The 17,035-nt window shown below is 50.0% G+C and overlaps 1 protein-coding gene across 3 annotated transcripts in view; it reads right to left on the bottom strand.

Moving 5' to 3' along the window:
* ATP9A (ATPase phospholipid transporting 9A (putative)) overlaps positions 1-17,035 on the bottom strand; it is a 125,877-nt gene that overhangs the window by 22,422 nt on the left and 86,420 nt on the right. For all 3 annotated transcript variants that reach the window (XM_026503752.4, XM_026503749.3, XM_026503751.4), the window contains 2 exons: positions 8,848-9,009; positions 662-754 (listed from right to left, as the gene is read on the bottom strand). In XM_026503752.4, the coding sequence (XP_026359537.2) occupies positions 662-754; positions 8,848-9,009 (255 nt within the window). The remainder of the gene's footprint in view (positions 1-661; positions 755-8,847; positions 9,010-17,035) is intronic.

Raw genomic sequence — 17,035 nt, 5'->3', positions numbered from 1 at the left:
AGCAGATCACAGTCAGTGGAGAGCCACACTAAGGGCTCTGTCTCCAAGCCCCGGACTCTCACTGAGGAGGACTGGACGCTACAGTGGACACAGGGGCACGGGGAAAGTGGCAAATCAGAATACGGTTTTCCCCTAAAGCAACCTTCCCTGAAGCAAAGCTTCTCAAGGGAGGCTGCCACATGGCAGCCCGCAGGACAAACGTGGCCTACGCATAGGTTTTCGTCCATGGGCACAGTATATGTTTCTTCTCTCCTTGCTGTGGCCAATTCTCCACATCACAAACTGGGATAGGCAGCCTGGGACGTGGCCCCCAGGGATCCCCACCCTCCTGGTACCTGCCTCCAGCCAAAAGCCACTGAGGAGCTGACTCCTGCACAGGACAGCTGAGTGAGCTTGGAAGACGGTCTTGCCCTACCTGAGCCTTCAGATGAGACCCCAGCCCCAAGCAAACCCTCAGGAGACCCTGAGCAGAGGACCCAGCTAAGCTGGCCCACAGCACCATGAGAAATACAAGCATGTTGTTCTAAGCTGCTAAGTCTGGGGGTGACTTGTTACATAGGCACAGGTAATGAGTACAGAGACCCGTCGCGCTTTGCCCTGCAAGGGGCAGCCTCCAGACATGCTTCTGCGGCCCCGTTGTGCCTCCCCACACCCCACTTACCTCTTCCTCCAGCCAGTCATTGTACTGCACGATGCCGGCCATGACAACATCCGCTCCCTTCATGTAAAATGTGATCTCTCCAGTTGATTCATCCTAGAGAGGGGGCCCGATGGAATGAATGCCCAAGAGGAACACCCACTTTCTGCTCCCGTGCCCACTTCCCAGGACAGATGGTGTACAAAGTGTACTTAGCGGACGCCAATGTTTTTTCACTTGGCCAAAGATGAAAAGCAAGAAGGAGGGGGCTCCTCACTTTGGGGCAAAGGCCACAAGAAAATAGAAGAAAACTCAAAGCATTTGGAAACGCATTAAATGATGAAAGCAAGATCAAAAGGATTTAAGAACGTTGTTTCTAGTCATTACTGTCCCAACAGGAATGGACTCCCACGCTGGAAGATCACCTTAAATTTATAGACGGGACTGCCAGGATTATCAAACCGTGGTCGACCTGGACAAGCGGGGAAGTAAGGTAATTATCTAGAGCAGGGTTCTTGACCTTGGCATCATTCACATATGGGCAGAATGTGGGGGCTGACCTGTGCACTGCAGGACCTTCTGCAGCGTCCCTGGGCTGTCCCCACCAGCTGCCAGCAGCACCCCCCTGGGGACAACCCAGATGTCTCCAGACATAAATAAACATCCCCTGGGGAGCGAACTGCCTTCAGGGAGAACTGCCAATCCTGGTAATTCCAGACCCCAATGTCTACTTGAGGACCTAGCTAGTGACCAGATTTTCTGGGGTGTAGGTAACACCACGGCCCAGGTGTCGAATGCTTAGACCCGACACCAGCTCTCGGCTGTGTGCACTTGGACATGCTTCTTCTTTCTCTAAACCTCAGTTTTCTCATCTGTAAAATAGCAATACTGACAACTCCTACCACACAGGCTATTGTGGCTTAAATGACGTCACCTACACAGAGCACACAGCCAAGGGGTGGACATACACACAGTGTCCACTCAATGTCATCAGTCCTGCTTGGGGGATGGTAACTCTATACGCCCCTCGAGATCAAGGCTTATTAGCCCAGCGGTCTCAGTGGAGGGGATTTTGCATTTGCTGATATCTGGAGACCTTTTTGGTTGTCACAACTAGGGATTGTGGATGCTGCTAGCATCCAGTGGGTAGAGGCCAAGGATGCCGCGAAACATCCCACAGCATCCAGGACAACCACAGCCAAGAATCAGCCAGCCCCAGTGTCCACAGTGTCGAGGCTGAGAAATCCTGGCTTTGAGGAATGGTGGTCAAGTCCCTGGTTCTTATTCCTTGACATTCCTTCCTCGGCAACTCCCATCATGGGGAGCCTGGAGGCCGCAGAGATGGGCAAGGGAACGGAGCATGGCCATCACCACCTCCTGCTAACTCTGCCCCCCTCGGGAGCCCAGAATGGGTGCCTGTAAACTCGTTATTAACACGAAATAAACACCCAAAGCCAACTTTGTGGTCTAAGTTTCTTCCTTTAAAACAGCTTTCTCATACCCTCTAATCACTGACAATCTTCGAGAACGACATGCTTACTCATAAAAGCGCCCGCCGGCCACCCCAAGAGGCACCTGCGTCTTCAAAGCAGAAGAGCTGCACGCTTCACCTTTGCCGCATAGGCGCCATCTATGCCTGCTTGCAACTCAGGCCAAAGGTAGCTGCGTGAAAGCATCCCAGGGCTTTCTTCCCTCTTCCCTTCACCCAAACGGCGCATAACGACACAGAGGTAGGAAATAGCTTCCCCCTCCCCAGCTTCCTCTCCTGCAGAGGGTGCTCAGGAGAGCTCGGACAGCTCGTCCAATATAAACACGGCATAAACCATCTCCTCCCGTTACTCATTTCCTCCCACCCAGTTCATCACAAGGTTACTCCGCTCTCATATTATGACAAGACTGCGCTGTACATTTGCAGAGAGCTGCTGGTTGTAATGCATTGTTTTGGGGCCTCATCTTTTTCCACTGTGGTCTGATTCTGGCCCCTGTTCAAAGGCCTCCTTTATGCAAACAATGACAGGGGTAGGATTTACAGCAACGACCCGCCTCCATCATTCCACGTGGGACGGGTTGCGGGGCGGGCAGTGGAACATCTGCACACAACAAAACCAAAGCAGGCCGCGCAGCCCTCCTTCAGAGAGACAAGCACACTAGCCCCAGGGAAGCCCTCAGAAGACAGAGATTCGCGCCAAGACCAGACTTCGCTGTGTGAGTGCAAGAAGTACCTGCCAAGGACCGTCCACGAGCTCACACGCATTTGGCGGGGGGGGGGGGGGGGGGGGGGGGGAGGGCTGATGAACCAAGTGAGAGCACAACCCCGTCAACAGTCATGAAACCAAGACGTCTTAGAGCTGAGCTAACCCTTCCTCCCATCGGGTAATTGGGCAGGTATCTTCAAATAACAGGATATTGGGGTGCATCAGAACTGAGCTGTTGGCCCTGGCACAATGAACACCTGGGGTGGATCATTCTCTGTCAGGAGGCTGTCCTGGCCTCCACCCACCAGATGATGGCAAGAGTACCACCCTGAGTTGTGATAACCAAAAATATCTCCCAACAGTCTCCAGTGTCCCCTGGAGGCAAAACGGCCTTCGTTAGAGGAGTTAAGGAGATTTCTACTGGAGTAGAGAACCTGCCCACATGCCCTGGAGGCTGCTTTCCACCCATCAAAACCACAGACAGAGAGGCAGACAGGTCAGCAAACTAGAAAACTTAACAATAATAGACATTTCGTTAAAGACAGCCTAGCAAAGATGGCTGCTCACAGACTGACTTTCAGTAATGAGATGAAAAACATTAAGTCTCCAAGAAAGGAATATCTAATTAAATAATGGTATATTTTTTTCAACCGAGCACCAGGCACACATGAAGATCATAAAAATCACCTTTTACTAATACGAGAAAATTTTCACCATATATACTGTTTGATGCGGGGAGGGTTTAGAAAGCCTGATGGGATATTTGATCCCAATTTCATAAAGATGTGTGTGGATGTTTACACTCATAATATGCGTAGAAAAAAAAAACCACAGGAAATTCTCTAAGAAAGGAAGAGGGACTCATTTTTGGGTGGTGAAAATAAAGATGATTAGAGCTTGAGCTCTTTCTCTACATATGTATTTGTTCTGAATGCCTCATGTTGGGTTGGTTTGTTTTTTAAAACCTTGGAAGGGTGGGGTGTGTTTTTAAAATAACAATCTGCCCATCCGACAAGTATCCCCCACTGGTCCTGCTATGAGAAGACACGGGGCCACAGCTCATGAAATATGACGCGTATCTGGGACCAAGAGCCCTTCACGCTAAAGGAAGGGTGGGGGTATTGCTCACGTATCCTAGAATGGCTGATATTGGTTGGGTATCTGAGGATGAGTCAGCCTTCAAATGACTTCAGCAGAGCCCATGGTCCTAGAACTTGAAAACATAAAAGCTGGAACAAAAGTAAATCCGTGGGAGATAATGACTCTGATTCACCAGGAAACACCCACCCACCTGATTTAAGCTGTTGCTTCCAGGCCACGGATGTTCTTGACATCAGATGTGTGCTCGAGATACGGTTTAGAAGCCATGGGTCAGGCCAGGTATGGGCCCGTGGGGAAAGCAGCAGCAGCGTGGGAGAAAAAGCTCCCTTCCCACCAAAAGTTGCCAAGGATATGCGTCCTGTTGAGTCTGAAGGCACCTACTGGCCATCAGGGACATAAAAATCCCTTAAAAATGTGTCATTGTCAAAGCACATTCATGCTGGGTGATCAGGACAGCAGCTCACGAAGCTGTTTCTTCTACACGGACGGGAGGCAGCTTCTTCAACGGCTCCCAAGGACCCCCACCCCCTGGCATTCATGCCGTTGTGAGACCCACTCCCACTGAGTGGGGGGGGGGGGGATGGACCCGGTGACATGCTTCTGGTTAGCGACGCAGAAGTGAAGGAATGGAAGGCCAGTTCTGAGATCAGGTTACAAAGACTGTGTCTGCCCTCTTGCTCACAAGCTTACTTGTCCACTCTGACGAAGCCTGCTGACAAGGGAGCTGACCTACAGAGAAGCCCGGGGAGCCAAGAATGAGGGTGGCCTCCCCCCAAAACAGAGAAGAACTGAAGCCCTCAGTCCAACAAGCGCAAGGAGCTGAGTCCTGCCAACAACCCTGATTTTATCTGCAAGTGGATCCTGCCCCAGTTGAACCCTGGATGTCAGCAGCCTGCAAGATACCACGGGCCGCAGGACCCAGAGAAGCTGCACCCAGATTCTTGGCCCAGAGACCCCGTGAGATTCTACCTTCTATTGCTTGAAGGCCCTAAGTGTGGGATAATCTACTCTCCGGCAATGTGTGATACACCACCCCCACATCACTATGGGTGCCCTAGGAGCTTTTCGACGCCCCACTCACTGCACCCGAACTCCCAGGTCCTAGTGGTTAAAGAGCATGGACTTGGGGGCCACATCACCTGGGGTCCAGTCCCAGCTCCACCATTCTGTGAACTTGCGGAGACCGCTTAGCCTCTCTACACCTCAACTTTCTCCTCTGCCAAATGCCAATCACAATGGCACCTACCTTGTTGGCTTACGGTAAGAATTAATGAGTTTATGCAAATCATTTAGAACAGCGTCTGGCACACAATAAGCATCATTAAGTGTTACCTATCAACACGTTACTGCTGTTCCTCAGCTTCTAGTACTAGGACCTCTGCTACTACTAAGTACCCTGATCACGAACTACTCGCACTACTGTTAAAGATTTATTACCGCAGAATCCCCAGCTCTTTGCTCTTTATTCATAAAACACTTGGGTAGATCAGGGTGGAAGGGAGCCTCATTTCTTTTAATTTTTTAATTTATTTTAAATTCAATGCCTCATTTCTTTTAAAAACAAAACAAAAAAGATGAGTCATAGTCCACAGGTGCCCAAGCTCTGAGCGGCGTTTTCTCCCATCAAGCCAAATGATGTGAAAAACCTTTATGAATGCCAAGGAACCAACCCAACACCAGAACAGGTCCAGATGGGACAAAGTCATCTGCATTTTTAACGCTCCCTGGGTAATTCCGATCATCAGCCAGGTGTAAGAGTCACAGAACACAGTGGTGTGTGGAACACTGGGTTCCCAGGCTTCCCAGAATGGAAAGTGTGGTTCTTTGAGTAAAAGAGCAAATGGTATAATAAGACAAGTGACAAAATTTTAAAAATCTGACACTCAAAGAATGGTGAGGATGTGAAGGAGCGGTGGGACCAAGATTAGTGCAAGCATTTCGGGGAAAAAGTCGGTGATCTCCGGTAGAGGTGAAGATGTATATATTGCCAACCCAGCAACCCGGCCTCTGGACAGCTCCACAGAGAGACATTAGCATTACGTATAATGGAGACCAGGATAGACAAGGACATGCATGGCAGTGCTGTTTCTAAGGGCAAAAAAAAGTGGCAACTATCTAAAGTGTATCAACAGGGAACTCCGGTAAACTGAAGGAAGAGAGGTATATTCGTACCGTGTAACGCTCTAACATGGCTAAAATTAACCACGTAGGATTAAGTGTATGAACATAAAGTTCTCTTTAATGTTAAGAACATGAAATGAGATGATGAGACAATGCCACATATACAAAGAATAAAAATATGCAAAACCATAATATACATTATTTATACCCAAACGTATCTGATAATAGTACCTTAAAATTCCTTAAAAATTATGAACTTCCTGTAGGAATGGAAAGGAGGCACATCCAGCAGGGGGCAGATGGGCCTTCAACCGAATGCACAGTGTTTTATTTCTTTAAAAAAAAGAAAATTTAAACTACAATACCTACAAAAATAGGGATGAATCTTACAAATATAAATATGAGCAAAGGAACTCAAACACGAAAATCTACTGCATGATTTCTTTTATATGAGGAGAAAATCTCAAAAAGAGATTAATCAGTGGTAGAAACTGGGAGAGTGGCTCTACCCCTGTGGGGAGAGGGATGTAGGTGACCAGGAAGGAGCACAAGGGAGCTGCTGGGGTAACCAAGGTTGGGATTCTGATCCTTGCTCTGGATGCTGGTCACGTGGGTGTGCTAACCGTGTAAAACACTTGAGCTGCACACTTTGGATGTCTGCACTGTTCTCTGTGGATGCTGTATTTCAAGAAAAGTTTCAAAATATATGAAAACAAAAGTTGAAAAAATATGACAAAATGATGGTGCCGAATGAGCACTGTATTTTTTCCCAATAACTTCTGTGATTGTACAAATGAGAAAACACTTAAAATATTGAGTTACAACAAGGGGGCCAAGACTACAAGAGTCTCTCCAACAAATGGTGCTGGGACAGCTGTATATACACATGGAAAAGAATGAAGTTGAACCCCTACTTCACACCATATACAAAAATTAACCCGAAATGCATCAATGACTTAAAGAGCTAAAACTACAAAATTCTTAATATAGGAATAAATTTTCATGACCTTAGATTTTTTTTTTTTTTTTAAGATTTTATTTATATTTGACAGAGAGAGAGACAGCCAGGGAGAGAGGGAACACAAGCCGGGGGAGTGGGAGAGGAAGAAGCAGGCTCCCAGCGGAGGAGCCTGATGTGGGACTCAATCCCAGAACGCTGGGATCACGCCCTGAGCCAAAAGCAGACACTTAACGACTGCGCCACCCAGGCGCCCCCATGACCTTAGATTTAACGATAAATTCTTAGATATGACACCTCAGTCAAGAGCAACAAAAGAAAAAGTAGATAAATTGGCCTTCCTCAAAATTAGTGACTTCTGTGAATCAAAGGTATTTTATCAAGAAAGTGAAAAGACAACGTAGAGAATAAGAGAAAATATTTGCATATCATCTCTCAGATGATACCCAGACTATACAAGGAACTCTTACAAATGAACAACAAAAAGACAACCAACCAACTTAAAAGGTGGGCAAAGGAGTTGAATACACGTTTCTCCACGGAAGATATGAAATTGGCCAACAGGCACACAAAGATATTCAACATCATCAGTCATGAAGTCAACACAAATCACAACCACAATGAAATACCACTTCCCAACCATGAAAATGGCCACGAAATGTTGGTGAAGATGTGGAAAAACTGGAACCTTCCTACATTGCCAGTGGGAATGTAAAACGGTGTGCCATTACAGAAAACCATTTGAAGGTTCCTCATAAAGTTAAAAGATGGAATTATCTAGCAAGTGGGTAATGGACCCAGCATGACCCAGCAGTTCCATTCCTAGGTCTACACCCAAAAGAATTGAAAACGGGTGTTCAAATCCTTGTACGTGAGTCCTCACAGCAGCATTACTGACCACAGCCAAAAGGGGGAAACAACCCAAATGTCTATGAACAGATGAACGGATAAGCCATTACTCAGCCATACAAAGGCCTGGAGCTCCGATTGGTGCCGCAACTTGGATGAACCCTGATGACGTTACGCTGAATGAAAGAAGTCAGACACGAAAGGTCACATATAGGGTTCCAGTTACATGAAGTATCCAGAACCAGTAAATTCCTAGAGACCGAAAGCGGACTGGTGATTCCAGGAACTAGAATGAAGGAGGAATGGGGAGTCACTATTTAATGGGTATGAGGGTTCCTTTCGGGGGTGATGGAAACGTTTTGAAACTTGACTGAAGGGGGAGCTGTGGGGGCCTGGGCAGCTCAGTCACTTAAGCGTCGGACTCTTGATTTCGGCTCAAGTCATGATTGCAGGGTCATGAGATCTAGCCCCGCACTGGGCTCCACGCTGGGTGAGGAGCCTGCTTAAAATTCTCTCTCCCTCCTTCCCTCTTCCCTCTTCCGATCCCCCCCCCGGCACATGCGTGCTCTCTCTTAAAAAAAAAAAAAAAAAGCGGTGGGTGCAGCACACCGTGAACGTACTACATGCCACTGCATTCTACACTTTAAAATGGTTCACCTATGTGAGTCTCACCTCAGCAGATACGTGTTTCAACAGAAGCGTATGCAGTGGGGACTGTATTGCTACCCAGAAGTGCCCAGTCCACACGCATTAGACCTTTCCCTCTAGAACGAGGCTAACCAGAAACGGACCAGCCACCCGAGGTCTTGTCCCGTTGATGGACGAGTAACCTTTCTGTTGGGGCAATTCCCTTCTCTCGTTAGTGTGGACAACAGACATCACAGCAAAGAGGGTAAGAAAGGGTTAAGAAAGAATGTTGAGCTTCAGGGACCCACAAAGGAGACGTGAGTTTTTAATCATTTCAAGTCCCGGAGAAGGAAACTCACCCTCACGATGACGCCCATGCGCTTGCTTTCGTAGGTGAAAGGGAAGATCTGTAAGATGGTGAAGTTCAGGATCTGGTCGCCAGGGGTCCTCAGCTGCATGGAAGACTGGTCTCGGCCCACCAGGGTTAAGCCCACGCTTTCGGTCCACTGTACCAGGGCCACCTAAACGTGACATAGGGTCAAAGGTCAGATATACCGCCAGGGTCCCGGGTCAGAGGTCAAGCAAATGAACGCCAAGGTGGAAGGGGTTGCAGCGACCGGCAAAGCGCAAGCTGGCAGTGTCCCTGGGGAAGGCTGGGCGTGCCAGTGACAGCACTGGTTCCTCCGGGCCTGCAGGCGCTGCCACCCGCCCAGCCACCCTCCACGCGGTACAACTCACCTTCTCTCCCAGGCCCCAAAGCAGGCTGCATGCCAGAGCCGAGGCAGAGAGAGCGCATAGGATCGAGAGTGACCCCTTCTGGAGGATTCGCACCAGGCCCACAGCAGTATGAGGAAAGGAGGGAGCGATGCAGGGTAGCACTCCACCTTCACACTCTCCTCCAAGCCTGGGGACCACACAGCAGACAGCCCCCCACCCAGAGAATCAAACCCCCCCCCCCAGAAGGCAGTACCGCTGAGGGTGAGATCAGATGAGGAAACGCACTGGGTGAAGTTAGTAATTCAGCTGCACGAGATGCCGCTGGGCAGTGGTGTGGCCAGGCCAGGCAGGCACCTGGGTTTACTGGCGCCCAAGCCCACCCACCACATACTGCCCTTTCCTGGAGGCATGGCTTCTGTCCCCTCCTGGAACCTTCTGGCAGCCTCAGTGAGGCTTCCTTCACTTCAGGTCAAAGGTAGGGGGGTTGCAAACTCCAAGGTAGGGGCCAGACTGGTTGTGCAAGAGAGTGAAGAGGGCTGGGGGAGGGGGGGGACATGGCAAGGGGAGCCCGCGTCCCATCCACAGGGCGGTGACCCCCTGTCGCACTGAAGGAGGAGGCTGCCCCAAGGGAATGCAGCCCAGGATAGCCAGAGCTTCCAGCTTCTCAAGAAAAACCAGAAATCTGGACCTGTCCCTGACATCTCCTTGTAGATTAAACAATTAATGTGCATGTTTTAAAAGCCTGTGGGGGGGGGTGCGTCCACAGATGAATCTGGCTGAGGTCTCTGGGAAGAGAAGGAAATACGAGTGGAAAAGGGAAGCAAAGGTGGGGACAGAGAGGGGAGCTGGGGAGGGGTGGGACAGCAGCGGGTCCCCACCCCCGCCGGCCCTTCCCCTCACTGACCCAGAAGGAGACACAAGTAAGTGTGAAGAGCCCACGGTGCGCCCGACGGACACGGTCTATGTGACAGGGGCAGCCTGCTTGCTCATCTGTCCGCTGAGCTAAGAAGGACCAACTCCACCTGACGGGTGCAGAAACTGAGACTCAGAGGGGCAAGCGTGGCGGCTGCTCTCGGCTGCCAGCAGCGACAGGCTGACATGGGATCTCATTCCGGGTCTAACTGACCCAAGTAGAAAGCCCTGGGGAAACTGCCAATCCCAGGTCATCCGGGTGCCCAGCCACAGAGCACAGGGGCCAGAGCTGGGGTCCACGTGCACCGCCGCATCTGCAGGGGGAGACTGGCCGCAGTCCGGCCTCCACCCCTGACATCCCCCAACACGCTGTCACTGGTAGAAAGTTTGCAGGACGTGCGGCAGGCAGAATAATGGCCCCCAAAGGCCCACATCCCAATCCCTGGACATGTGAACATGTTACCTTACAGGGCAAAATGGGCTTGGCAGGGGGTGATGAAGATTAGGGACCTGGCAATGGGAGAGACTGTCCTGGATTATCCAGGTGGACCCAATGGAATCACAGGAGTCTTCAAAGGCAGAATGTTCCCGGCTGTGGCCAGGGAGAGAACTGCGGGCAATGAGACGGTGTTGGTTTGGAAGATGGAGGAAGGGACATAAACCAAGGAGCAGGGGCAGCTTCTAGGAGCTGGGAAAGGCAAGGCAACGGGTCACCCCTGGAGCCTCCGGGAGGAACACGGGCCGCCTGCCAACTCCCTGATGACAGTTCGGTGAGCCCCGGACCTGGCCTCTCACCTGCACCCCTGGAATACATCGTACTGTTTCAGAACATCAGATTTGCAGCAATTGGCGACAGCAGTGATGGGAAACGTGTATAAGAGTCTTCCAATTTGAATGCCAAACAAGCTGCCATTTTATTCTGATCCAAGTCCAAGAGCATGGGGTGTAAAAAAGAAAAGGTACCCCTTCCCTTTTTCTTCTAGAAAATTTAATCTTTAGGGAAAGAAAAGAAGACAGGCTTTAGGAGAGAGCAGACCTGGGGGGTGACAGAGGGTGACAGAGAAAGGGGCGCATGGGAGGTGTCAGTTCTGGAAGTGGGGACACAGGTGCCCACTATGCCCGTCTGTAACCGTCTGCAGTATTTCACAGGGTCCCTGCGGGGCCCGAAGGCAATAAGAGTCACTCTCCCAGGGAATCAGACGCCCACACTTCTACTTCATTGGGGTGCTTCCTGAGCTCCCCCTTCCTTCCACCAAGAGACTCTGCACAAGCAGATACCCGCTGCTGTTTCCAGAACCCCGAAGCTCCGCTGGGCTGCTACTCCCTGAAGCAGCGATCAAACCCAGGCTCCGGCCCAGCTCTGCCACCCGCCCCCGCGCCCCCTCCAGCCTCTGCGAAGTGTGGGGCTCCAGGTGGCTTATTTTCTGTTTCCAGTCCAGCTCTAAACATCTGGGCATCCATCCCTGGTGGGCTATGCTGGATACCTCACTAGGTTTCTGCAGTGGACACGAACTGCATTTATGCTAGCCAGAGGTCTGTCTGCAAGAATGGGAAACTCTACCCTGTTTGAATGATGTCATAGCAAGTCAACCAGGAGTCACATGAATGGAAGGTGGTCCCACGGACCTCCACCTCCAAAGAACGGACTAGTCAAGTAATGATTGTTTTCGGTCTTTTTTGCTATTAGCCTACATCAGCCTTTGGAAACCCATTCATGAAGTCGTTTAATGCAATGACTCTGACTTTCACTAGTGTCTCTCTTATCCGCTAACGATCCTCTCTCAAAGTCTAAAATGAACAAAATCACTGAAGGAGGGTATGCACAAAATCATCCCATCTGCACGGAAACGCTGCACTGGGTGCCGCGTGCGGGACGCCGCACTTCTACCCCCTACTTTTACCTTTCTGTACTACTGAAGTATTTTTATCACGTACACGCATTTCTTCTATGTTTAATGTTAATTAAGTAAACACATATCCCAACATAAGGTATTACAAATATGTAAGGACACACAAGCTGAAAAAGCTTGACTAAGTTCACACCTTTACACACCAATTTAGTAACAAAGAAAAATTCTTCTCTGGGGGCCTTCAACCATCATTGTTAGTGAAAGGGGTTTTTCCATTCCTGTTTCCAAGCTGCTGTGACTTCACTGTTCTGAAAAGATGTGAAAAGTTGGTGGCACTGGGCTTCAATGAAATGCATCAATTCCCCCAAAGCCTGGTCCTCACGTCAATCGAGAAAGAACGTGGAACTCAAGACCCGGAAGTGGCTTCCAGGACTGTGAGGCAGTTCGGGCCTTGGCCAGCCCAGCCCCCATGCCAGGGACCCAAGGGACCATCATGGAGGAACAGTTAGTCTATAAATCCGAGATGACAAACAGTGACAAATGCTGACGGGTGAATCACACCTGTAGGCAAACGCCTTCTAAGTGCATTTTGTTCTGAAGCAAACCTCTCAATTGAGCAAAGGAACCAACCACCACCATGCTTCCCGCTCCCCACCCTGGGGTCCAACTTCTTCATCAAAATCCCCCTGGTCTCCTTGGGGACTGACGCCCCCAGGACCTGAGCCTGTGGTGGGGGTGGAGTGGGGGGGCATCTCTGAGTCTTGCCATCCACTCTCTGGCCCACGTTAATCTAAGTCAGCATTAATCTGAAGCTGCTTTCTAGCAGCAATCCCTGAGGTCCTACTGCGAAGAGACTGGTTTGGAACTGGGGTGCTCCCTGACCCTTCTCGACTGCAGCAGGGACAAACATTCTAGGGGTCAGGAGAGACAACTGCATTTCTTTCCAAAACAAGATGATAGAAAATGAGGCTACTTCTTTCTCGTCCTGGTGGGTCCGAGCTTCCGTTCAAGAAAATCATCCCATATCACCCAAACAGAAAGGATCTGGGGCGTTTTGAGTCTCCCTGTCCCTAACAGCCTGAAGTGGGGTCTCTGGGGCTTTGGATCAGAATATACAGAGGTCAGAACAGCAGCAGAAAAAGAAACCCCGTTAAGGTTGAATGAATGAATGAACAAATAAATTAACTCAGTCAAATGAAAACCGAGACGGGGCGGAGGGTGGGGAGCTGGGGTCCTGAGTCAGTCGCCTGGGTGTTCTGGTTTGGGTCAGGAAATCAAAAGGACAGGCTGCTACGCTCCCTCCCTGAAATGCCCATCTGAAGAATTCATGCCAGAACGATCCATGAAAGGGCTTTTTCATCATCTGTGGGTCAGCAATAAACCACCTGTGACAAGTTTTAATAATTTTCCCTTTGTACCAGGGAATGTGTGCTTGGGAAAGATGCCAGGTCAGGCTAACGAGCCTTGAATTCTTGTCAGAAGCAGGATACACAGTAATCATAAGAGCACGCGTGAATCTGATATCTTTGCTGGTATTCAAGATCGACACTGGGGCTCACAAAGACTGGCCAGTCCGCCCTCATCCGGCCGTCAAGACTATGAATGCATCCACAGACTTAAGGCATTCTTTGCTTAATGAGGAAATTGATTCAACAAGGCACCACTGGGGCTGGACAGGGAGCAGACAGGAGGAGGGCGGGCCCCAAGGGGCCGGGGTAAACTGAGGCAGCAGCCACCCAGCTCGGCTAACCACTGCCCAGTAGGAACTGAGCCTGCCATTTCCAGATCGGATCTTTCTCAAGAAAAGCTGATTCTTAGATACCATTAAGTTATCTTTAAAATATTGCTGCAGATATTTTTTAAAAAGAAAAAAAAAAAACACAGCATGGAGCAAACAAAACCTGGCCAGTTTTGCTTAAGAAATTGTGGGCAAATTGGCTCAGGGCGTGATCCCAGAGTCCTGGGATTGAGTCCCGCATCAGGCTCCTCCGCTGGGAGCTTGCTTCTTCCTCTCCCACTCCCCCTGCTTGTGTTCCCTCTCTCGCCGGCTATCTCTGTCAAATCAATAAATAAAAAAATCTTAAAAAAAAGAAAAAAACAAAAAAAAGAAAAAGAAACCGTGAGCAAGGTGGTTGAATAAAAGGCCGCTCCCTGATCCAAGTTTCTTTGATCCAGTACTTGAAATTCAGCCTCCTATCAGTGAATCGGACGAAAATTAGTATCTGAAAAGAATGACATCATCTCCATAAAAACTCAGCCCTTTAGAAATGACTATTCCCGGGGCGCCTGGGTGGCGCAGTCGTTCAGCGTCTGCCTTCGGCTCAGGGCGTGATCCCGGCGTTCTGGGATCAAGCCGCACATCGGGCTCTTCTGCTGTGAGCCTGCTTCTTCCTCTCCCACTCCCCCTGCTTGTGTTCCCTCTCTCGCTGGCTGTCTCTTTCAAATAAATAAAATCTTAAAAAAAAAAAAATGACTATTCCCTTAAGTCCATTCTGGGCTAACCCTAATAAGAAAGGGACAGAACTTTTCCATCTCCGGCCCACGGAGGCCCTAACACCAAGGATGGCTCATTTGATAGTTTCCTCCTGTGTCCCGAAAACACTCACAGCACCCTGTGTCTTCTGAGCAACAAAACTCTATTTCAAGATTTTTACCCCCATGGTTAATAAGTAACATTGATGGAGGAGGGTTTTCTCCTTAAGTTCCTGACCTCTGTTCTCTGAACACACCCTCCAGGCCGAGGCCCCGGCAGGACGATGATAAAGCCCTACCCACCTCCTAAATCTTTCTCCCTCCTGTGCGCCCACGTCTGAATGTGGTCACTGTCCGCGCGCCTGGAGCGCAGGTACAAGGAGGTATTTCGGGGGAGCGCACGCCCCTGAGAGATGAACATGGCCCCGGAGGGGAAAACCTCCCGGCACCATGGAAGGACTGAGCTCACAGGCCCCCCGAGGAGCCACACGCCTGCCTTTCCCTGGTGGTTCTCAGCCACACTCTCTGCAACAGGGTTAGGAAGATGCAGAAGGAGACAACTGGGGCTTTGACGTACACACTCGGGGATGCACGGAGAGATCCGATCCACCAGGCTATGTCAGGACGCTGAAACTTAGGACGGCCAGAAGTGGGAGACAGGGTCAGTCATCTGTGGTGCCCGCAGCTGCAGGAATGAGTGTAGCCACTGAACATGTTGCCACAGAGGCTGCTAGACAGGGATGAGACCGTGTCTTACCAAGTGGACAGATCGAGATGGAATGTGCAATGATGCCAAACATTTAAATTCTCCGTGGAGAAGAGAGATGGGAAGGGAAAATATCAAAATGGTTTTTTCTCTAATTGTTTACTTTTTTCTTTTTTTTTTTTTTAAAGATTTATTTATTTATTTGAGAGAGAGCGTGCGAGCGCACAAGTGTGGTGGAGAGGGGCAGAGGGAGAGGGAGAGAATCTCAAGCCGACTCCACACTGAGCACAGAGCCCAATGCGGGGCTTGATCTCAGGACCCTGAGATCACGACCTGAGCTGAAACCAAAAGTCAGACCCTTTAACAGACAGGGCCCCCCAGCTGCCCCTGCATCCTTTTTCTGTAACAAGCTTAGTTACTCTTACAATGGGGGGGGGCAATAATAAAATCTGCTTCTAGGTGAGCTTTATCTTCACTATACTTTTCTAGCTCCCAGCATGGTGACCTGGACACAGGAACGCCCTCCTGCCCCTAGGCCATCGGGAGAGACCTGTACACACAGCTCTTTGCTTATCTCTTGTACATTTGCAACGGGGCTGTTTCAAGGTTACTGGAGACTAGAGGAGAAACACACCCTTGTTGGTTTTCCCTTCTAAAGACAGGACTTGGGGAGATGGGTGGTGAAGACAAGACACTGTGGGAAGGCTTCTGGGGTCTGCTAGAAGGTTTCTGAGCACCAAGCATGGAAGCTGCCCAAAATGAGAGAGGGAAGGGACCAAAAAATATACTTCACTGAGCCTGGGAGGCAAACAGACCCTGAATGCTAGCTCAGAACAGGCAAGAACAAGCAGACACTTGGAAGCTCACCCAGTATCAGCCCTAAGCTCCCAACACAGGGGCACAGCACTCAGCAGTCCTTCGTGAGCGACAACGCACGTTCAAGCCCTCATCCCATGGGTAGGGAAGCAGTACCGCAGAGTCACACGGCCAGCCTCTGGACATGGGCTGCCTCGTTTTAATGCTGCTAGCCACGTGGCCCTGGGGACACCCCACAGCCAACCTACACCTCTTCTGCAAAACGGGCATGGTCACAGTAACCGGGTCGTAAGGGCTGCCCAGAGCACAGTGCCTGGCACGGAGAGCAGGTATGCAGCAGGCGGCCTTCTCTTACTGCTGTCAGCTCCCCCACGCTTTGCCTAACGTCACTCCACTAAGGAACCCTCTGGCACTGTTGTTGGGAATGCAGACTGGTGCAGCCACTGTGGAAAACAGTATGAAGTTTCCTCAAAAAGTTAAAAACAGGAGTGCCCGGCTGGCTCAGTCCGTGGAGCCTGCAACTCCTGACCTTGGAGCCCGCAGTCTGAGCCTGCATCGGGCATAGAGATTACCTAAAAAAATAAAATAAAAACTAGAGAATATTATGCTAAGCAAAATAAGTCAGTCAGAGAAAGACAAATATCATACGATTTCATTCATATGTGGAATTTAAGGAATAAATCAGGTGAACAGAGGGGAAGGGAAGGAAAAATAAAATAAGATGAAAACAGAGAGGGAGGGGCCCCTGGGTGGCTCAGCCGTTAAGCGTCTGCCTTCGGCTCAGGGCGTGATCCCGGCGTTCTGGGATCAAGCCCCACATCAGGCTCCTCAGCTAGGAGCCTGCTTCTTCCTCTCCCACTCCCCCTGCTTGTGTTCCCTCTCTGCTGGGTGTCCCTGTCAAATAAATAAATAAAATCTTAAAAAAAAAAGAAAGAAAGAAAGAAAGAAAGAAAACAGAGAGGGAGACAAACCATAAGAGACTCTTAACTTGGGGCACCTGGGTGGCTCAGCCATTAAGTGTCTGCCTTCGGCTCAGGTCATGATCCCAGAGTCCTAGGATCGAGCCCCATATTG

This window comes from Ursus arctos, unplaced genomic scaffold (assembly GCF_023065955.2).
Source record: "Ursus arctos isolate Adak ecotype North America unplaced genomic scaffold, UrsArc2.0 scaffold_16, whole genome shotgun sequence".
Lineage (NCBI taxonomy): Eukaryota > Metazoa > Chordata > Mammalia > Carnivora > Ursidae > Ursus > Ursus arctos.
Note: the sequence above shows the minus strand (reverse complement) of the source record. Positions and strands in the feature narration are given on the sequence as shown.